The 21,870-nt window shown below is 58.9% G+C and overlaps 1 protein-coding gene across 9 annotated transcripts in view; it reads right to left on the bottom strand.

Moving 5' to 3' along the window:
• MAD1L1 (mitotic arrest deficient 1 like 1) overlaps window positions 1-21,870 on the bottom strand; it is a 323,294-nt gene that overhangs the window by 45,682 nt on the left and 255,742 nt on the right. For 8 of the 9 annotated variants that reach the window (XM_029219334.1, XM_029219333.1, XM_029219335.1 and 5 more), the window contains one exon: window positions 18,297-18,504. In XM_029219334.1, coding sequence (XP_029075167.1) covers window positions 18,297-18,504 — 208 coding nt within the window. Of the gene's footprint in view, window positions 1-18,296; window positions 18,505-18,641; window positions 21,855-21,870 lie in introns of those variants that run through there. The other variant, XM_029219341.1, reaches the window with a different exon arrangement.

Here is a 21,870-nt window from a genome sequence, read left to right as displayed (position 1 = left end):
GGGGCTGCCAGGGGCTACCTGGGCAGAGGCGGAGGCTTCTGGTGAGCAGGAAGCTATGTGGGCCCCGGCCTGCTGGCTCGGGGCGGGGATGGAGCACAGGGACGCATGTCTGCGGGAGGCTCTGGCGCTCTCTCCACTCTGCGCGCCGCATGGATTATTAATTCCTGACAGTGGGCTCACGCAAAACTAATTCCCTGGAAGGCGAGCTCCCTCTCAGAGAGGGAGCCTTTTCAGAGCTCATCTTTTATTGACTGAGTCATTTTCGAGTCAATCTGTCTGCTTTCGGCAAGACAAGAGTTTTACATCTTCTCTTTCCCTCCTTTGGAGATGTGGCAGTCTATTAAAACCTGCTAACGTGTGCAGCTAGGCCTCAGATCCGAACTGGGATGACTTCCTCGGATGGCAGGAGATAAAGGAAGAGGACCTCAGGAGCCGCTCGGCCGTGGGATCTGGAAGGAGGGGAGGCCGGGGAGCGCGGGGACAGGGCAGGCGGCCCCGAGGGATCCGGAGGGGCAAGGATGCAGGCTTCCCGGCAGAGCCAGGCCTGGAACGTCTCCCAGGAAGACAGGGTCCGGGATGGGGAGTGAATCAACGAAAAGTGCCTGGGCTCTGCCCGTAAGAAGTAACGTGCCAGACGCACACGCCCGGCCTGGAGGGCGCAGAAGGAGGTTCCCGGGGTGGTTCACACTTCACCATCAAGGACAGGGGGGCCCTCCTGCCGCTCTCCGGCCTGACAGCGGCCCTGGTGTCCCAGCACACAGGGCCCCATTTCATAATTCACAACTGCCCAGCGTAGCAGGCGGTGCAGGCTCAGGGGCAGCCTCTGCCCGAGGAGGAAGCCGAGGCTCAGAGACATCAAGTGGCTTGCCTGAGGACACACAGCTCTTGCTGGCGGAGCCAGGACCAGAAGCCAGGTTGTGTGAATTCCGCTCCTGGGGTAGGGCGTGGGGCTTTGCCCGACAACTAACCCTGTGACAGCCCGTGGCTCCCCCACCGGCATTCAGAAGATGCCGCCAGTGCAGCCACCCCGCCCACCCCCCGTCTTCTCCTTCCACCTTTGCCCAGTTCCCACCTCTATAGAGGCCACCCCCGACCACGAAGAGCCACGGCCTCACCAGCACCCACAAACATCCAGCACAGCAAGGTGAGGGGGGAGGGAGATCCTGCCGGGGGCCCCCCCAAGGCCAGCAGGGCCCCCCTGTAGATCCCCCCCCGGGCCAGAATCAGCAGGAAACGGGCTCTCCCCAGAGCCTCTGGGAGGGCCACAGCCCTGTCGGTTTTAGCCCAGTGAGACTTCAGACCCCAGAACCGTCAGATGACACGTCTGTGTTGCTTCAAGCCACGCAGTGTGTGGTGACTTGTCATGGTGGCCGTAGGGTGCTGCTGACCTGGGAGGCTTGGGACAGCCAGACCTCTGAGATTCTGGGGCCGTGCTTTCCCAGCCAGCAGCAACAAATGATGGGAGCAGCCCCGGCACCGGAACTTTAGGAACAGCTGCCGGTCACCCCATGGCGCACTGTGTACCCGGCAGTGCTCGGCCAGTCACCCCAGGGTGTCCCGGGTACTGGGCAGCACTCTAGCCTCAGAGGACACAGTCTGGACAAACAGGTAAAAACCTAGCCCTGATGGAAATTACATTCCAACCAGGGACACAGATAAAAACAATGTAAAGAAGTAAGACAGGCGGTAATCCAAAGGCGGTAAGCACCATGGAGAACAAGAAAGCCAGCAGAGGGGCAGCCATGCGGACAAGCCAGGGGCACCTCACCAAGGGGAGCCAGGGAGTGCACGCGGGGCTGCCCAGGAGAGGAACAGCGAGTGCAAAGGTCCTGAGGCGGGACTGTGCTTGGACCGTCCAAGAAAAGCAAGGGAGGCCCCCGACCCAGAACCGTACCTGGAGATGCAAACAGTCTCCAAAAACAACAGTGAGGTTGGGGGCCTCACGCCGTCAAGGCGGCAGGTATTGGCATAGACGCAGCAGATGGGCCGCGTGGCAGAGACTCTAGACCGAAGCTGAGCCCGGCGACTGATTCTCAAAGCGACCACCGGACACCCGGGTGGGAAGATGAGCCCTTCCCCTCACAACACGTGCGCGAACTCACTGACGGGACCGTAGGTCTTCACGTAAGAGCCTCTAGGAGAAGGCAAGAGATGACAGCCTCACGGGAAGCAAAGATCTCTCAGGGCAAACAAAGCACTAAGCACAGAAGAAAAAACGGACAGATCAGGCTTCATCAAAATAAAAAACCTGTGCGTATCGAAAGGCAGCATTAAGAAAATGATGAGAAGAAAACAATCTACTTGGAAAATGGGCCAAAGATTCACACAGACATTTCACCAGGGAAGACGCACAGATGGCTGGTGAGCGGGTGAAAACGTGCGGGGCGTCACCAGTCTCTAGGGAAACGCGGCCACACCGAGATGCCACTTCACACCCGTGACAACGCTCTAATCAGAGTCGGGGAGGAACGGACGTTAGGAAGGACAGAGCACTCAGGACACACACGTGGGGCACGCAAAACGGCACAGCCACCTTGGAAGACCACTCGACAGTTTCTCAGAGTTAAACCCAAATCTACCACAGAATCCAGCAACTCCGCGCCACCCAAGAGGAAAGTAAACCTACGACCACACACAGACTCGGATCCCAATGTTCACAGCAGCCCAGGAGTGGGAACAACCAACGTGGGCACCAGCTGACTAGGGACACACAGCACGGCGCACGTATGCAGAGGAGCGCTGCCCATGACACGCAGGAATGAAGCGACAGGGAGGACCAGGCGGTGGGGCCAGACACAGACGCCGTGTGCTGCGGGACCCCCTTTCTGTGACGTGTCCAGAAAGGACCCACCCACAGACAGAAGGCGGGTCAGCGGCTGATACGGCTGCAGGGGGAGCAGACACCGACTGCGAACGGGAAAAGGGGTCCTTCTGGGCTGACAGAAATGTTCCAAAGTTAGATTGCAGGGACGGCTGCACAACACGGTCCACTTACTAAAAGTAACCGTACACGTAAAACAGGTGAAGATTGGGAGTTTAGGTTTTCTTTCTTTCTTTTTCTTTTTTCTTTTAGAGACTATTAGAGGAGTGTTAGGTTCACAGCAAAACTGAGCAGAAGCTACAAAGATTTCCCCCAAACCAACACACAGGCCTCCCAGCAGAAGGGGTGCATTTGTCACAGCGGATGAACCTACCCTGACTCAGCACAAATCACCCCGGTCCACAGCTGACATTACTGCTCACCCTGGGTGTTGTACCGCCTATGGGTTTGGACAGACGTGTAACGCATGTACTCACCACCACGTCACACAGAACAGCTGCACTGCCCTAGAATGCCCCTGCGCTCCACCTGCCCACCCCTCCCCCAGCCCCGGGCCACCACTCACCTCCCTCCTGCCTCCACAGCTCTGCCCCCTCCAGACCGTCACATAGCTGCAATCATACCAGATCGGCTTCTTTCGCTTAGTGACGTGCGTGTAAGTTTCCTCCATCTTCTTCATAGCTTGACAGCTCCTTTCTTTTTAGCGAGAATAACATTCTACTGCCTGGATGGGCCGCAGTTTATTTAGCTGGTCACCTACTGAAGGCCACCTCGGTTGCTTCCAGGTTTTCGTGTGGACACCTAAGTTTTCCGCTCCTTTGGGTAAATGCTATGGAGAGTGACTGCTGGATCATATGGTAGTTTGGTAAGAAACCACCAAGCTGGCGCCCAAAGTGGCGGTGCCATTCTGCATCCCCACCAGCCACGGATGAGGGTCCCTGGCACTCCACACCCTCGCCAGCCTTTGCTGTTGTCACCGTCTGGATCTGGGCCGTTCTGACTGGTGTGTGTGCGGGATCTCACTGTAGTCTGGGGAGTTCAGTTCCCAACGCGCTAATTCTGCGATGCCCAAGGGACACCAAGCGGGGGGTGTCACGCTGAGAGCTGGGAGCCCGACAGGGACGCACGGGGACCCCACTGACGCTGCAGACACAGCTCTTCTCTAGACGGAGGCCCAGTGGGGCCGCTTCTGCCGGGGACGCTCCCACCCGCCGGTCTCCTGAGCGGGCGGCCTTGCCCCGGCCGCTGTCTCTGTCCCCGAAGCGGTGGAGAGGAGGGCTGGGTGGGGCCCGCCCCCGGTGGGGCCCGCCCCCGCCCCCGCCCCCGCCCCTTCCTCTGCTGACTGCCTGCAAACCCGGAGATTAAATTACACGGCTTCTTTACAACTCCAATTAAACGCCTAATTGATGGTGCTGCCCTTTATTACCTGACACCAGAGAATAAACAAACAGTGTGAAGAGGGAATGGCCAGGGACACAGTGATTAAAATGCCAACCGGCTTGCAACAAAGCGCACTGTCTGGAAGCAGCCGAGGAGGGGGCTCGCCCTGGCGCCCCGGCCTCACACCCACACCAGCGGGCTGACCCGGGCTCACCTTCCCCTCTCATTTCCTCTCTGGGGCTACAGGGGCTCTGAGGACATCGGCGTGGCCTCGAGGCTGGTCCCGAACACGGCCCCCCACCTGCCCTGGGGCGTCTCGGGCTCTGCAGGAGACACGGCGCGGACGGTGCCAACCGCGCAGCAGCTCCAGGCACTCGAAGCCGCGGTGGCACTCCCTCAGGCCGACACGCCCCCGCTCTGACCCAGCCAGTGGGGACAGCGCCCTGCCCCTGGCCACGCTCAGGGGAGTCTGTGCAGACCCTCTCTCCCCTCTGGCTCGCGGGCCCGTGGCACTGAGGAGGGACGTGCCCTGCCCAGGCGGTCCAAGACCTCCGCCGCCCGGGCCACCTGGCGACGTCCATCCTCGGCTTCCACGGTCTTCTCTGGGGCTCAGGTCCCGTCTCCGAAGTGGACGCTTTAGCCTGAGCCGCCAGTCACCTTCTGTGACTGAGTCGGGGCAGCTGCCAGGCCAAGGACTCTCGGGCCATTCCTGTCTCTCCAGACAGAGGAGATTCTGCCTGACAGGCTCCTGCGCGGCCGGGCCGATGGGGCTGGAGGATGGCAGCTGTCACCATCGTCACTGCTCCCTGTGGGCTCTGTGCTCCGGGGATGCAGTCACGATGGCCTGGAAGGGTGACCAGCCTCAGCTCAGAGCCGAGGGGGCTGAGTGGGGGCAGACGCTGGCCCCGGTCACACAGCGGGGCCTGCAGCGGGTGTTCTGGGAGCGAGCGTGGCCGGTTCTGCCTCTCACCAGCCGAGACTCGGGACCTGCGAAGCCAGGACAGCTGCCAGGACGGCAGCTCCTCCCTCACCGGCTCAAGAGGTCCTTTCCTCTGGGACTAAAAATTCACTTGAATGAACAAAAAGAAATTCATGAAGCTAAGGGTTCCAACTACCCCAGGGGCTGGGAGCCTCCCTCACATTGTGTCCATCTATCTGTCTGTCTGTCCGCCCATCAATACCTTAGGGCCGGCGCTGGGTGAGGCGGGTATACAGCTGGACCACAGCCCCGCAGAGCAGCGCCCAGCGTCAGAGGGGTGTGCACCCGAGGCCCCCGCACTGCTCTTTCCTCACCCTGGCACCGAGGCCCCCCCTGCTGCTGACAGGTGGCCAACCTCCCCACGGGGACACGGGGTCGTGAGCCGTCTGGCAGGTGGGAAGCAGGGTTGGGGCAGAGCGATCTTGGATGCAGGAGTCGGGGGAGATCTGGACCCAGGGCCCCGAGTCTGGGCTGAAGGGCAGGGTCACGGGGACCTTGTTCAAAGGAGACATGAGGGGTTCTGTCTACACCAGGCAGATGGCGAAGGCTCTTTCCCCACTCCCCCTGCCGCACACGGCTGTGTACGGGAAGCAACGCAGAGGCGACCACGGGAGAACCCTGAGAGCGGGAGGAGGGTGGAGGGGCTTGGGACCCGGGGCGGGGAGAACAGCACCCAGAGCACCAGGGAGACTCACAGGCCCACCTGGTGGAGGAGGGAGGCCTGGATCCCATGTTTCCAGACCCAGCTCAGCAGCGGACGGTGGCCGGAGTGGGACTGGTGCCAGCAGAGGGGCTCGGAGCACCCCGACCCCTGGCCAAGAAGGAGGCCCTGCCTCGGGCCCCTCTTTGTTCCACAGGCCTGACGCTCCCCTCACCTACCCAGAGACACAGAATGCGACGAAGCTGAAAATTCGCCTACCAAAGTAATTTATACCTTTAATGCAATGTCAAGAAAAACCAAATCCTCACAGCTTTTTCTTGAACTCGACAAAGCACTTCTGAAATTCATTTAGAATAACAAACAGGTAAGAAAATCTAAATGAGGGGAAAATAGGGGAAATGCCATGTTCTACACCACATACTCAAACATAATTTCACTTATAATTACTAAAAATATGGAACAGAAAAATGGAATAAAAAAACAGAAACCATGGAAACAGAGAGGGACACATTACAAACCTACAGGGCAAGGAACGATTATCTGATAAATGGCACTACAGCAACTGTTTACTGACCTGGGGACAAAATCAATTTAAATCTTGACCATACACCACGTACCAAAATAAGTTCCAAGTAGATTAGATTTTTAAATGTAAAACATAGCCAAAAATAAAAATCACAGAAGAAAATAGAACTATTTATCAAATCACTAAAGAACTTTCTAAGCTTAAATGGAATAGATGAGATTCCAAAATAAGTTAAAAGTTTCTATACAAAATCATCACCAAGAAGAAAGAGAAGTTAAGCTTCTCTGCAAACTGCATAAAAAAGGAGGTAAAGGAGCTCTGATCATGACGAGACCTTTCAGGAAAGAGGAAATAAAATATTTTTCCTTATTAGTAATTAAGTGAGGTGCCCTTTATATTAAAAGATTTTAAACATGCATAACCCTGACACTTGGGGTGGACATTCTGCAAGGTTTAACCCAGGCGCCGACGTGTGTGACAGCCCAGCCCCCCGAGCATTTCTCTGCCACTGGCACCCCCCAGCCCAGCACCCCGGCCCAGTGGTCTGTCTCTGACTTTCTCCCTTCCCCGTCCAGCAGTCTGCCCGCAGAGCCCCGCACCCTGGGACCTCGGGGCTTCTCGCAGACCGTTTACGGAGACCAGCACGTTGGTCATTGGCTATTTCAATGCTGAGCAGCGGGGTGGGCGGCTGCACCAGGCGGGTGATCTGTTCACCGGTTAAAGCACATCTGCGTGCTTTACAGCTTTTGGTGACTATGAGTGATCCTGCTACAGAGCCACAGGCTCCAGGTCTGGGAAGGATGAAGAAAGGAAATCCACCCGGCCTTTCACAAAGGCACTGATCCACCTGGAGGGAAGCAGGGGACAGCCGATCGCTGACCCAGAGACACAGAAGTACAGGCAGACTGAAGAAGCAGCAGAATCCCGAGCACGGTCGACACAGAGCCGACTTTCCTGTATTAACTGCAGTGCTGACCAGCTTGGGCAGAAAGGACGGCTTCATGATGGCGCATCCCTCACCCGTGAACGTGGTGTGTCTCTCCATTTATTTAGAAATCCTTTGACTTCTTAGTCAATGCTCTGTCGTTTTCAGTCTATAGCTCTTTTACGTGTTTTGTTAGAATTATACCTAGGAATTTCGTTTTGGGGAGAGTGAACAGGAATGGTACGATGTCTTAGATTTCAGTTTCCACATGTTCACTGCTAGTATATATCATATACATATTATACACACACATATCATATATAAAGTGAATTCAGCAAGGTTGCAGGACACAAGATCAATACACAAAAATCAATGCTGAACTCACTTCGTTAGTTTTGTTTTGTTTTGTTAACTTCTTGGGATTTTCTACGTAGACAAACATGGCATCTGCAAAGAGGAAAAGTTTTGCAGGCCCTTCCTTTCCTTACTGCTCTGTCTGGGACTTGCGGTACATCTAATCAGGGTGGTGAGAGTGGACATCTCTGCCTTATTTCCGACCTTAGGAGAAAAGCTCTGACTCTGACCGTAAGTGTGATGTCAGATGGAGGGTTTGTGGACGAGCTGCATCTGGTTGAGGAACTTCCCCTCTTTTCCCAGTTTGCTGGGTTTTTATCAGTATTGAATTTTGTCAAATGCTTTCACTCCACCAAGTGATCTGATCCTGCTGATCTGGTGGATTATATCAACTGACATTTGAAGGCTGAATCAGCCCTGCATTCCTGGAACAAACAAATAAATCCCTGTAGGTTTTGCTCTTTGTCTTGTCATTGATTTTGAAATTAGAGTAATATTGGCTTCATAAAAGGAGCTGAAAAGTGCTCTCTATTCAATTTTCTGGAAGAGACTGTATAAACTGGTGTTAATTCTTCTTTAACTGTTAGGTAGAGTTCACCAGTGAAGGCTGGTTTTTTGAAAGCTTTGTGATTATGGATTCGATTTGCTCAATAGTTACAGGACCATTCAGAATATCTACTGCATATTGGGTGAGTTTTATAGTTTTGAGGGTCCTGAGGTGGTGGCGGTCGTTGTTTGGACCCTGGTTCCACTTGGTCTGGATGCAGAGAGAGTGGGGAGAAGCCCTGCTTTCTGGCCCGAGAGGGAAGTGGGAGGAGGCTGCTCTCCTGGCTCTGCTCATCCTGTCCTGCCCCGGCACCAGGTCATCTTGCGGAGGCGCAGCTGTGGCCGGACAGGTGCCAAGACCCCCGAGGGAGGACCCTCTCTCTATGCGCAGGGCTGTGGCCCCAGGAGAGGGGGGAGTCCCCACTGCCCTCCTCTCTGTCCCCCACCGGCGGTGGCCGTGGACACTGCTGCGGCCGTGGGAAGGGCCTGGCGGGGCAGGGACGTGAAGGCCTGAACGTCTGGCCAGGGGCCTGTGAAGGGGACCCTAGGGAACCGGGGAACGTTGGAGCTGAGGGAGAGGGAATTCCACGTTCCACTGTGCCACGCGGACCCCAAAAGGCACCTCTGAGCTGGGCGTGTGGGGGTCTGACCCTGAAGGGCCGTGAGGCCTGGACCGTGGGCCAGACCACTGCCCAGGACCCAACGGCTGAGAGGAGCACAGCAACGGCTCTGAAACTGAACTGACAGTAGAAGCACAGCCCTTGGAAGGCGGCGGGAGCTGCTGACTGGCCCACCCGGCAGATGCCTGCTGAAACCCAGACCCACAGGATGTACGTTCTCCAGAACTTCACAAAGACCTGAAAATGTTCAAAATGTCCAGGACACAATTCAAAACCAAGCAGCATATGAAAAACCAGGAGAACGCAGACCTGCTGGGAAGAACCCAGCCAACGGGCACCGACCCCAGGTGACAGAGACGCTGGGACCCTCAGGCGCCTGGGGCAGGGTGGGGAGAGCGGCTACGAGACGTCCTCGGTCTCCCCGGAAGTGGCACTGCCCGACACTGGGCTGCAGAATCCTGTCCAACCCCGACCCGTGATGTCCGTCGCGTCCGTCACACCACACACTGACCCCCAGCTGGGGGCCCGTGTGTCACCATCACCCACACCTACTGTCCGACTTGATGCATGCTTCCGTCAAGCTCTCTTTTTCACACAGAAAGGAAGTGATCTGAACGATTACAGATTCTCATCAAAAACCATGGAGGCCAGAGGCAGAGAAAAGAGAAAACCGCTGACCCAGAACTCCATACACAGCAGATACCCTCCAGGAGGAAGGGCAAGATGAAGACGCTGTCACACAAAGGGGAACCACGAGAGTATGTTTCCAGAACACTTGCCCTATAAGAAATGCCAGGGAAGCTCTTCCAGCAAAAGGAAATGATACCAGAGGAAAACTTGTTATTTCAGGAATGAAGAAAGAGCGACAGCAATTCTGAATGACTAGATAAAAATCATGAACTGTTTCTTTCCCCATGTGTTCTTTAAAATATGAATGACAATTAAAATCAATAATTATAACATTTTACAGTGGGTACATACAAACGAGCATTACTACAAGGGGGAGGGGGCGTGGGAGACCTGTGTTGTGATAAGACCCTGACATTCCAGGATCTTACCATCCGCAAGTGGAAAAATGTTAATTATAAGTGCACTGTGGAAAGTTAGGCACGCGTATTGTAACCCCTAGAGAAGTCACTTCCAAAGGCCTCTAGGGCTCCCCTGGTGGCACAGTGGTTGGGGGTCCGCTTGCCGATGCAGGCAGGGCTCGTGCCCCCGTCCGGGAGGATCCCACATGCCGCGGAGCGGCTGGGCCCGTGAGCCATGGCCGCTGGGCCTGCATGTCCGGAGCCTGTGCTCCGCAGTGGGAGAGGCCACGACAGTGAGAGGCCCGCGTACTGCAAAAAAAGGCATCTAGAAACATAATTAAAAAACTAAGATAAATCAAAATGTAGTACTAAAAAATATTCAAATAATCTTAAAATAGGTAGAAATGAGGAAATGGGAATAAAATACAGAGAAGGCAAACAGAACTAATCGTAAAATGGTAGGCCTAAATCCAAACGTATGCAGAAATTATATTAAATGTAAACTGTCTAAACGTACTTATCAAAAGACAGAATACACATCCCTACCAGGTCCACATGGGACATCTGGTGGTTCACAAGTCTTGGCCACCAAACAAATCTTAAATTAAAAAAAAATTCGAGGGACTTCCCTGGTGGCGCAGTGGCTACGAATCTGCCTGCCAAGGCAGGGGACACAGGTTTGATCCCCGGTCTGGGAAGATCCCACATGCCGCGGAGCAACTAAGCCCGTACGCCACAACTACTGAGCCTGCGCTCTAGAGCCCGTGAGCCACAGCTACTGAGCCATTGGGCCACAACTACTGAAGCCCTTGTGCCTAGAGCCCATGCTCCACAACAAGAGAAGCCACAGCAACGAGAAGCCCACACACCACAACGAAGAGTAGCCTGGGTGTAGCAACAAAGACCCAACGCAGCCAAAAATAAATAAATAATTTAAAAAACGTTTGCTCTGATAAAGACACTGTTAGGAAATGAAACTCCCCAAACTCGAGCCAAAGACAACAATCCAACAAAAAATGGGCAAAAACCTGAAGAGACTCCACCCACCCAGGGGGATACAGGAGTGGCTAACACGCGACAAAAGATGCCCCACATCTCACCCGTCAGGGAAACGCCAGTTACAACGGGGTGGACTCCACTGCACACACCTCAGGACGACGAAGGGCCCCGGGCTGGTGCCGCCGCGGAGCCCCACCCCGGTGCCCGCCCTGAAGAAACGCGCTAGTGCTCACAGGAACACGCACAGTTACTTCCTGTCTTTGGTTTTCAGGTTTGCTAACGGTGTCTGGCTGCATCTGACCCATGCTCTTGTGGGCTCAGGTTCCGACATCAGCTCGGTGGGAAGCCTCTGCGGTGCTTTTAAGATCCACCCGGCACGTGCGGCTCGGGCTGGCCAGACAACGGTGCCTCAAGGACCCCAGCAGGCCTCCCCACCACCTGCTGCAAGGCCAGGAGGTGACGGGTGCGGACGGCAACGCTGTTCTGCTGGGGCGAGCAGGGAAGGGAGGAAACCTGAGACCCAGGCACGCCTGCTGCTCCCGGTAACCCACCCGGGAACGGGCCGGGGCTCGATTCCCGATTCTCGCCTCTGCCTCCTACTTTCCCGGTCTTCCCGCCTGTTCAGCGGCGGTCCCTCCAGCGGAGGACGACGAGCTGGGGAAAGCACAGGGCAGGACTCCTCTCGCTGCGGGCTGGGGGCTCTCAGCTGCTCCCCAAAGGCTCGAAGTGGCCAGAGGCCAGCACCACAGCTCTCGGATCTACGGTACAGCCACCTCTAAGCCTCGGGCAGCCAGACCGGGGGCCACAGCAAACCCCGAGTCCATCACCTCGTGTCGGGCGCCGAGCCACGTGGAGCCTCAGCGCCCTCACCAGTGACCCGCAGCTGTCTGGACCTCCTTGCTCCCCGTGACGCCTTCCCGAGCGAGTGTCAATCCAGTATGGCCTGCTCCCGCCAGGTGCCCCCCTCCCCCCCGTGCCTCCCTGCAAACACAATCCCCACACCCAGGGCCTGCTCTGAGGCCGCCTCGTTCCCGTGGCTCTTCCCTTGCTGATGTCCAGCTGGCCCCTGCATGGCTTCCGGCTTGGGAAGCAGGTGCTACGGCTTCCAGAGCCTCAGCGAGTCTGCGCTATCTCCCCAGCTGCCATCACACCTGCACTCACGGAGGCCCGGGGGACAGCAGCGACTCAGAGAAGTCCGCCCGCCACGCCCCACACCTGGAGAGCCCAGCTGGCCCTCGCGCCGGCTGAAGCGGGAAGGGGGTGAGCCCCCGTCTGGAGAGAGCAGCAGAACCAAGATGAAGCCCAGGCAGTGCAGCTGCTGCAGGGGCGCCCTCCCCACTGGGCAGAACGGACGGGCTCCAGGGAGGGGCCTCGGCGTCCCTCCTCCAGGGACCTCTCGGGATCAGCTGCGCCGCACAGTCAGGCAGAGACAATTCTGAACGCCTCCCGTGTGTTGCTCTGACAAGTTTTTTTTTTTTTTTTTTTTTGCGGTACGCGGACCTCTCACTGCTGTGGCCTCTCCCGCTGCGGAGCACAGGCTCCGGATGCGCAGGCCCAGCGGCCGTAGCCCACGGGCCCAGCCGCTCCACGGCACGTGGGATCCTCCCGGACCAGGGCACGAACCCGCGTCCCCCACATCGGCAGGCGGACTCCCAACCACTGCGCCACCAGGGAAGCCCAAGATTAGATTATTTTAATGTTAATTCTTTACCTAATTAAACTGCAATGAACAATCTCTCCGGCCCAGGCTGGGTAAGGTGTGGGGTCATGCAAGGAGCACAGCCAATGCTGGGGGATGGGGTTTCAGGCTCCTGCCAGCCAAGGGCGGGGCCTTGGTAGGGGTTCTTCAGCGACTCCTTTGTCAAAGGTCCAGGAACGCCCAGAGACAAGCATCCCCTGCGTGTCGGAACGCAGTCACCTGAGGCTGGGCACCCTCCATCCCCAGCGCCCGGAGCAGCTCCTGGTGTGGTGACGGCGAGCCCGGAAGTCCTTAGGAGACGGGGGCACCCTGTGTTGCTGGTCCGCTCCGTCCCGGCCACCCAGCTCCGTGCTTGCGCCACTGCAGAGAGCACGCCCCACCCACACGAGCCCCGGGGGCCTGCTGCAGGCCCAGCTCGAAGGCCACGCTGTGTGCACAGCAGACAGGACCCGTCCAGAGGTGGGGCAGGCTGGCCCATGAGGCCCACAGGGGAAAGCGGGCGGTGCATGTGGGGCGGGGCCTTGGCTGGTGCCCTACTCCGCAGGACGCGCTTTGGAGGCCAGGGCCTCCACGTGCTGACATTTCTTTCTACGGTTGGAGGCAGGTCACGGCTCAGAGCCCGGCAGCCTGGCCCCGCTGCTGGAGCCCTGGGTACCGAGGCAGATGCGGGGGGCCCGGGGAGGGAGTTTGCCAAACTGTGCCTCTGCCTGGCAAGGCAGAAATAGACACATGTGGCCTCGCCTCCACAGAGGCCAGCACCTAATCACCGTGCTCAGTCCACAGGCCAGCCACCCATTCGGCTATGGCAGCGCCACCGGCATCTGTCTCCTGGGCGCTTAAGAGACACCAGCGAGGCACCTGCCCGCTCTCATGGCTCCCCGGGGGCGGGGCTGACCCTGGGCTGTGAGGAGTGGCCAGCGCCCTGAGCCTCAGCTGCTCCACTGGCCGACAGAAGGAGCGTGCGGCTGGCCTGAGAGCGCGGACGGAGGGCCACAGGGTGTCTGCAAGAGCTGGACACCCCCTGGAGCGAGGCCGTGGGTGACTGCAGGCTACGAACACGGTGGTGGGGCTCCCTTGCCCACGTGGCTTCAGCGGGGACGCTCCCCCGAGGATCCCGAGAGCTGACCTGGCCACCCTCCTCTTGGTCCCATGAGGAGGGAAGTGGGGTGACCGAATGACTCCTCCTTTCCCGCCCACACTCTGGTGGGCCGCCAGCCCGCTGGGTCCAGCCCAGGACGTGTCAGCACAGGGCACCCTCCACTCTGCCGCCCTGGCCCCACTGGGTCCACGCAGCTCCTAAACGAGGCTCAGGCTGCCGTTCTCAGCTCTGCTGCCCCATCTCCGTCACAGGACCAGCCCAAGCCTCTGTGGAGCTGGCACTCGCCAGGCCGTCACACGACTGCCCTGGGCTTTGTTTTAAGCTTTACGCTTTAATTTTATTCCCACGTGTGTGGTTTAGAGCCCAGTCACGCCCAGTAGGTCCTCTCCTCCTCCGGCCAACGACTCCGATTACCTTGGTGTTAAGTGGCTGAGCCCCTGACGGCTCACACGTGCCCCTCCTCCCGTCATCATCCTCCCAGGACCCAGGACTGTTAGGATGGTAGGTGCTGCTGGAGCTGGGCTGTAGCAGACGAGGATTCCTTGCTGGTTCCTGCACAGCGTCCTGTCCTCCTCGGAGCTGACGCTGTCCTGTCTTCCGTTCGCTGACTTTGCTGTGCACCCATCGCTAATGCAGCCGAACCTCTTTGCTGACCCACGTGGGAGCTTCCTAACCCCGTGGTGGCAGCAGATGTAAACAGGAGATGTGAGATGGGTGCCCCGGGCAGGGCGGCGGCTCCGTGCAGCCAGGGCAGCGGGCCCAGGGGCACGGGGCACGCGGCATGGCAAGGCCTGGGCCACAATGCCCCCTGAGACACGGGCCAGTTACGTCCTGACGACCCCTTGGCCTGAAAGAGGCCCAGAGCCTCTGACCCGCTCCAGCCAGGGCTTGCTCCTCCCCCACGTGTGTCCCAGGCTGGCGTCTCGGGCTCTCTGCGCTTCGTCTCCACTGCTGGTCTGCTCGCTCTGCTGGGCGCGTCCTCTGACAGCCTCCTGAGATGGGGCGCACGGTGAGCTTTTCCAGGCTTGCTGGAGCGCGGGCGCCGGGCCGGGGCTGCCGCCGGGCTTCTCTGGGAATCTGGAGCAGTGCCCACGGCTTTCCAGCACCAGGGCTGCTGCTGAGAAGGAAGCTCTTCTGATCCCTGGCCTTTGACAAGTGACCCGCTTTTCCCCTGGGGGGGCCCTTTCATCCACCCACACGGAAACGGCCTCATCGCCACACGGTGCCAGTGCGACCTGCGACCCCGCCGCTCCTGCAGCCCTGCGACTCGGCGGACCTCGCGGACCGGGCGGCTCCTCGCGTTTCCTCAGCTTTTTTCTCCTGCTTTCCAGCTCGTCGCCTTGTTCTTCTACTTTTCAGATAAACCTTCTAAATTTTATCTCATAAATCTGCTGTTTAGATTTTCATTTAACTCTTCCAGAAGTTTGTTGGTTTTCATTTTGAAAAAATTTGCAGTCTCTTGCTTGTGCTTTGCTGTTGGAAGTCCGTCCTCGTCTCTCTGAGGACACAGTGTTTTGGAGGTTCCCTGCACTCTGGCGGCCTGCGCCCTCCAGGTGCGTTTTTCTACTTGTTGCTCTGGCTCCCTGGTCACAACCAGCAGTGGGTCCTCCTGGCCTATCAGCTCAGCCCAGGGTCCGGCCGGCTGCCTCCGGGGTCAGTGCTTTCGGGTCTCCTCCGGAGCTGGTTAGGCTCCACAGGGCGAAAGGGGTGGGCGGGGGCGTCTGGGCATCCACCAGCCTCATCCCTCGGCTCCACTGCCGGCTCTCGTCCTGGATGGGCCCTGTCCACACCGTCTCCGGAGCCGCAGCTCACAGACATGGGGGAGGACGTGGGCTGCCCCGGAACCCCGCGAGTTCTCACCCCGCAGGCCTGAGACGGCACCCGAGGACCTGCATGGCCCACATGTTCCTGGGGCGCCTGTTGCCCGCCTGGGAACCACCCCTTGGGAACGGCTGCTCCAGGAGAAGAAACCGCTGTGCCGACTTCCATTTCTCACTTCTGCTGGGAGAGAGGCCACGGCCCACCACGCAGAGTTGGGTGAAGGTCTGGGAACCTTCCTGCCCCTTGATCACACCCCCAAGCAAGCTTAGCCGGCCACGCCCCTCCCCCAGCACCCCTCGCTGCCCTGGGCCTTTGGGGAGGTTTGTGGCGTAAGTCAGCGCACAGCTGCTTAGATTCCGTCTTCCTGAGCTTGCTCACCATTAGACCACCCGCCCACCGACTGTCCGGATCCCAAAGGTTCGCCGTTGTCCCTCTTGCTGTGGGGCCTCAAGGAGGACGGTCCGACTGGCCGTCTCTGCCTGGAAGCCCACAGCGTTTGTGGGCACGTGTCACGGCGCCCTTGTGAGGCTCTGAGCAGCTGTGTCCCCAGAGCTGAGCACAGAGCCACTGGTCGGAAGGAGTGACAGACCTCACTGGGTAAATGATCTGTCGCGTTAGACGGTACGAGTCCTTTCAGAGAGTAAAGAGCCACCTCGAGGTGCCCGCGTCTGCATTTTCAGCTTGTGAATTTGTCAAGGACACACAGGCCGCTCGAGAAGAGGTGCTGGAGCCGTGGCTGGAAGGAACACGGGGAGAACCAGTAATGCGGGCCTGCAAACCACAGCTTGGCCGCCCACTTGCTGAGGACCCTGTAAGAGGCCTCTCCTGGCTTTCACCGGGGAGGGCGGGATGCCGGCCACCCGCCCCCACCCCCCACCCCCACGGCAGTCTTTGCGGCTGAGCCGGGGTTTGGCCGCAGAACGGCCACGGGGGCACCTGGGCAGCCGACACCGCCAGTCCGAGCGGCATGGGGGGCTCTGTTTCTGCCCCAGGAACGGAAGGCCTATGCTTTCCAGGCCGGGATGCCAGGACCCTCTCCGTCTGGCTGCTGCCGATGAAAAGTGCAAAGTGAGGAGTTTGTGTAGGAGCGCCAGCTGAAAGGCCAGGAGAGCAAAGCAGCACCTCAAGGGGGGCACGAGGGGGTCCTGAGCTCTGGGGACCTCGCGCTGCGGCAGTAACCGTCTCTGCTCCGACCTGCGGGAGGGAGAGAGCTCTGTCCTGGGCACGCCTCTGCACGTTTCTTGTCCTGGTCGTGTCTGGATGCTCTGATCCACAGAGCCAGCCCTGCACAGAGGCCACCGCCCCCTCTGAAGACAAGATGGGAGAGGCCGGCGCAAGGTGTGAACGGGCATGCGCGTGCGTGTCCGCAGGAGGGCGTGCACTTCACACGACACGTCTGTGCTCACCGTCCATAAGCCCAGCACGCGACCTCGGGAGAGCAACTGAAGGGCAGCTGCAATCCTGTAAAACCAAGAGGCGCAGAGTTCAGGTGGAAGATGGCAAACTGCACTGATTCTGCACCGTGGGGTCACAGCTGAAGCCACGACGGTGCACGATCCCCCTATCTCACAGAGGACACTGGGCCGAGGGTCCTGGGACCATGACGCGCTCAGGATGCCATGGGAAGGGGGACAAGACGGAGAAGGACGGAACAGCACCAGGGAGCAGGGATGGAGCGTGGCTCCCGCAGGACGGCCGGGCTCAGCCTGGCACTCGAGACCCTGCAGCTTCGACGCGGGTGGTGTAGGGAGCGCACAGCTGGGGCTCAAACTCAGGCCTGGCTGACTGAGCGCTTGGCCTCGCAGAGCCTCTGTGCACCAGGTGCTGAGGGCGGCCTCCCACCTCCACGGTCTCACGGGGTGGTGACCGCTGACCTCAGGCACTTCGAGAAAGGCTGGTTCCACGCAAGGTAGACGGTGGAAGCAGATGGGCCGGAGGAGGGCTACATCTACGACCCTGGCAACGGGCGACGCACAGACCCTTGCTCCACACAAGAGGACGGCTGCACCCACTTCCCAACTCCAACCGCAGTGGGCACGCAGGAAGAGATGACAAACATGGGAAGGGGAAGTGGGGAAGGGCTTCCCAGCGGAAAAGCCACTCAGAAATGCACGTGGCGAGTGGCAAGAAAACAGCAGCCTGGCCCTCTCGACGCAGACGCCTGCAGACATCACTGAAGGGGCAGCGAGCAGAGCCCTCCTCCCAGCCACCCGTGGGCAGTAGCGCTGGGCACCCTCCAACAGCACAGAGAGGCCGCAGGCGCCCCCTGGGCCCCAGCCTCCCCATGGGGCCGGACTGGGTGACCCCTGGGAAAATGGAGCCTCCCGAGGGTCCCCTCCCTCCTTGGCACTGATGGACTGGCCTCTCTCTGCACTAGGGCGGGACCTGGTGACCACGGCGTGCCAGGGACAGGCTCAGCGGTCACTGCACTGCCCTGGAGAGACGAGCTGCGAGGTCAGAGGCTGTGGCCCTGAGTTAGAACTGCAGAGCAGGCGAGACCCGCGTGACAGAAAAGGCAGCTTCCTGGGTTCCTCACAGGCCCCTGCGGACGGCTCGCTGGGTCCCTGAAATGTACTCAGATGGTGAAAGACGGCCCCCGCTTCCACGGAGTACTGGGTTTACTCACGATTAATGGCATGCGTATAAACTGCTAAACGATACTAACTTGTTTCAGGGGTCGGCAGGGCTCCAGCCATCGGGTCCTCATCGCGCCTGCGTCACCTCCTGCCGCTCTGCAGGCCGGCGCCACCAAGCCTCCCGCACAGCCCCGGGGATGCCCACAGCCTAGCTGCCTGCACGGGGCTGGACAGACGGATGGACGGACGGACGGGGGCCTACCTGCCACCTCCCTGGATGAGGGCAGCCCCGCGGTGGCTTCCAGGTCGGGGGGGACGGTGCCGCCGGCCTCCAGGGCGTGGACCAGCTCCCGCAGCCGCGCGCACTCCTCACGCAGCCGCTGCCGGTCCTCGTGGAGCCGCTGCCTCGCCGCGCCGGCTGGGTTCAGGCTCAGGTGCAGCACCTTGGCTCTGCTCTGGTCGTAGTCCCCCTGCGGGACCACAGGCAGGAGATCAGAGCCCCTCATGGAGCGAGAGCAAAGGGGAACCCGAGCCCGGCCTGTGGGGTCCCAGCCCCTCTCCCTGGGCTGTGGCCTCCATTAAACGGGGGAGAAAACAGAAAGCCCACCCAACCCATCTTCGGAGCATCGTCAGAACTCAGCACACGAGCCCCCTTCTCTGAGTCTCGTCAGGTACCAGCTACTGGGAGGGAGGTCTCTTCAAAGTGCGGCGCTTTCAGACACCATCAGCAAACACCCCAACGCCTCTGGGTTCTCGCCAGCCTCTCGGCGACCCTCCTGTCTCACGGTCTTTAAGAGTGGGACCCGTTTTTTAAGATTTAAAAACAAACAAACAAAAAAACCCAACTTACTAAAACTGACGCTAAAGCAGAGTCCCCACATGCCTCACACGGTCCCGTTACTGACACGTGACATCAGCGCCGTGCATCTGTTACAGTTCGAAAGCTAACACTGACGCCATCCTAACTAAGCTCCCTACTCCCTCCACAACTCCTTAGTTCCCTCCAAATGCCCTTCTCTGTTCCCAGATCCATCCTGCGGGACCCCACGGGACTTTTAGCTGTCCGATTTCCGCGGCTCCTCTGGGCTGGTGGTTTTCTGGGCTTTGTTTTGGGTGACCTTCAGAGTGTGGAGGATGCCGCTCGGGCGTCCTGAAGGTGCCCTGCTGTCGGGATGTGGCCGACACTTTCCTCACCGTTACCTGGGGTCAAGGATTAGGGGAGAAAGACCCCAGAGGTTAAGTACCTTCTCATCACACCGTGTGGAGGCTCCCCGCTACCAAGGTGACCCTGATCCCTGGCTGAAGTGCGGTTGTCCCCTTTGGACACACCCACACCTAAGGAGTCAGGGTTACGCTCCCTTCCAAGTTGACGAGACCCTCAGCTGTCTGCGGACACATCCCACCTCTCCCCCCCCGGGCTGGTAGGAGCCCGCCAGCCACAGGGGAGCAAGGTCAGCCCCGCAGAGTGAAGGGGGCCGGACATCAGGGGAGGCATTTGATCAAGTGGGTGCTGAGTGGCCTGAAATCCACACGCAAAACCCAGGGCCCAGGGCAGCTGTGGCGACCTTGTGGGAGAGGCATCACCGCACGTTACAAACCTGCAGTGACCGAGGCAGGTGCTAAGGGCCAATGGGGAAAGGACGGTCTCCCCAGTACGTGCTGCAGGGTCAACTGGATGCCCACATGACCTTGACCTTGACCTCACACCACACAAACATCACTCCTGAGTGACAGCAAATCTACATGCAAAGGTTTTAGGAGAGAATATAGGGACGTCTTTGTGATCCGGGAGTAGACGAAGGTTCTTAAACAAGGTTCAAAACGGGCTAAACAAGTGAAAGAAAAAATAAACTGGACTTATAAAAATTAAGAACTTCTATTTATCAAAAGAGTAAAAAGGGAACCAACAGAGTGGGAGATACATGAAACACATAAATCTGACAAAGGACTCACATCCAGAACATACAAAGAGCCCATACAAATAAACAAGAAAAAGTCAGACAATTCAGTTTTTAAAACGGGCAAAAAAATGTGAACGGACACGTCACAAAAGAAGTTATCAAAGAGCCAGTAACACGTGAAAAGTTGCTCAAATTACTCACCAAAGAAACAGTGAAAACCTCAGTGAGATGCCCAGTCGACACCGAACAGATGAGGGTCCAGGGCCTGCAGACCCCATGCTCTCCGAGGGTGCAGGGTGCACCCACTTGGAGGAAACCCTTGGCAGGACCCTGGGATGAGCGAGTGCACGTCCCAGACCAGGAACTCAGAACCGTGACCCAACGCACCCAAATCACCCGGGGGGGGGGGGCTGTCCCCCACGGAGGACCGTGTGTCAGTGAGAGCGAAGGTCTGCACGCAGGACGACGTGGGCAACCCTCTCACACAGAGCGGGACAGGCCAGCCGGACCTGGCGGACAGACACGGGGTGGCCGCTGACACCACAGGACGAGGTCGGGGCCAAAGGCAGAGCTGGGAGGGGACTCGGGTCTGTGCTGGTCTGGACGCTGGTGACCGAGTGCGGTCGGTGAGAGACACTCATTCCTGACGTGTGTGCTTTCCCGTACGTACACCGTGTTACTCAATACGAAGTTTCCAGAATGTGCACCAAGTGAGTTCATGGGTGCTTCTAGGCACAGGTCAGCTCTGCCTCAGCTTTCCAGGCACTAGCATCAGTGAATCCCCCCGCCCCGCAAAGCTCACTGGCATCGGGTTTTGCCACCAAGAGTCACCCCAACAGATGAGAAGGGCCCAGGCGGTCAGCAAACAGACTACCACCGAGTAAACTCAGGAGGCGCCTCTGCTCCGCCCAGCTGCTGTCCCCACGGCTCAGCCCCGGGCGTCTGCCAGGAGGGGTAGCGCAGGTCGGAGGCTTCGGAGGTCAAGGTAGAGGCCAAGCCTCTTTGGCCGTCACTCCTTGGGCCTCCCAGGGCAAGGGCTGAGGGGGGCCGGGGCATCCCTCCCACCCGGTGCTGAGACAGAGACACGGGAGTGTCCTGGGCTGAGGGGCAGCGGGCTGCTGGCCCAGGCCAGGCCCGGGCCCGCCCGCCTCTCGCAAGGGATGCTGGGCCAGCTGAGTGGGCATCTCCCTCCTGCCCGGACACCGAGATTCCTTCCTGGACAACCCAACCTCCCAGCTGTGACTTCTGCCCACAGCTCCCTCTTCCAGGGGAACAGCAGAAATGGCACCCTTCACTCAGATCGTCGAATCCCCCGGGAGGGAGGCCAGGGGTGGACATTCACTCAGCGGAACGGTCCCAGCGCGGGAGCTAAGTTGCGTGGCCACCACCGGCCAGCCCTCGGCCAGCCGCCAGCTCAGAGCCCCCGAAAGTGACCCCAAAAGGGAGGGAGGGGAGCATGGAGACACCCCCTCCCTGCTGCAGGCAGAGAGAGGGCGGGAGAGGGGGAGAGAGCCTGGTGGAAGGCAGAGGGCTGGCAGCCGGCGCCTCCCAGGCTTCTGAGAACCTTGTAAAAACCTCGAAGGATAAAGAGACATCCTGGAACTCCGAGTGAATCACAGACTGTCAGGGTTGGAAGGGATCGTTATTTCATCCGATTCTAACACTCTGGGAGACACAGCCAGGCGTATGGAATCCATCTGCCCTGTGCACCCTGGCAGAGGGCCCCGTGGCAGACGGGAGGTGGGCCGGGTGCAGCGGGAACTCATGTTCCCCGTGGGTCTGGGGTCAGGGGGGTACAGGGAGAGGACGAGGGCAGATGTGTTCTGCAAAGGGCCGGAGAGCACATGCGTCAGGCGGTGCTAGTCACACCATCTCTGTCCTAGCAGGTAGGCTGATGGGGAAGAAGGAGGGAGGGGGGAAGGAAGGAGGGAGGGG

This window comes from Monodon monoceros, unplaced genomic scaffold (assembly GCF_005190385.1).
Source record: "Monodon monoceros isolate NGI ecotype Baffin Bay Population unplaced genomic scaffold, NGI_Narwhal_1 Super_Scaffold_13, whole genome shotgun sequence".
Lineage (NCBI taxonomy): Eukaryota > Metazoa > Chordata > Mammalia > Artiodactyla > Monodontidae > Monodon > Monodon monoceros.
The sequence above is the reverse complement of the archived record's forward strand: the minus strand, read 5'-3'. Positions and strand labels throughout refer to the sequence as shown.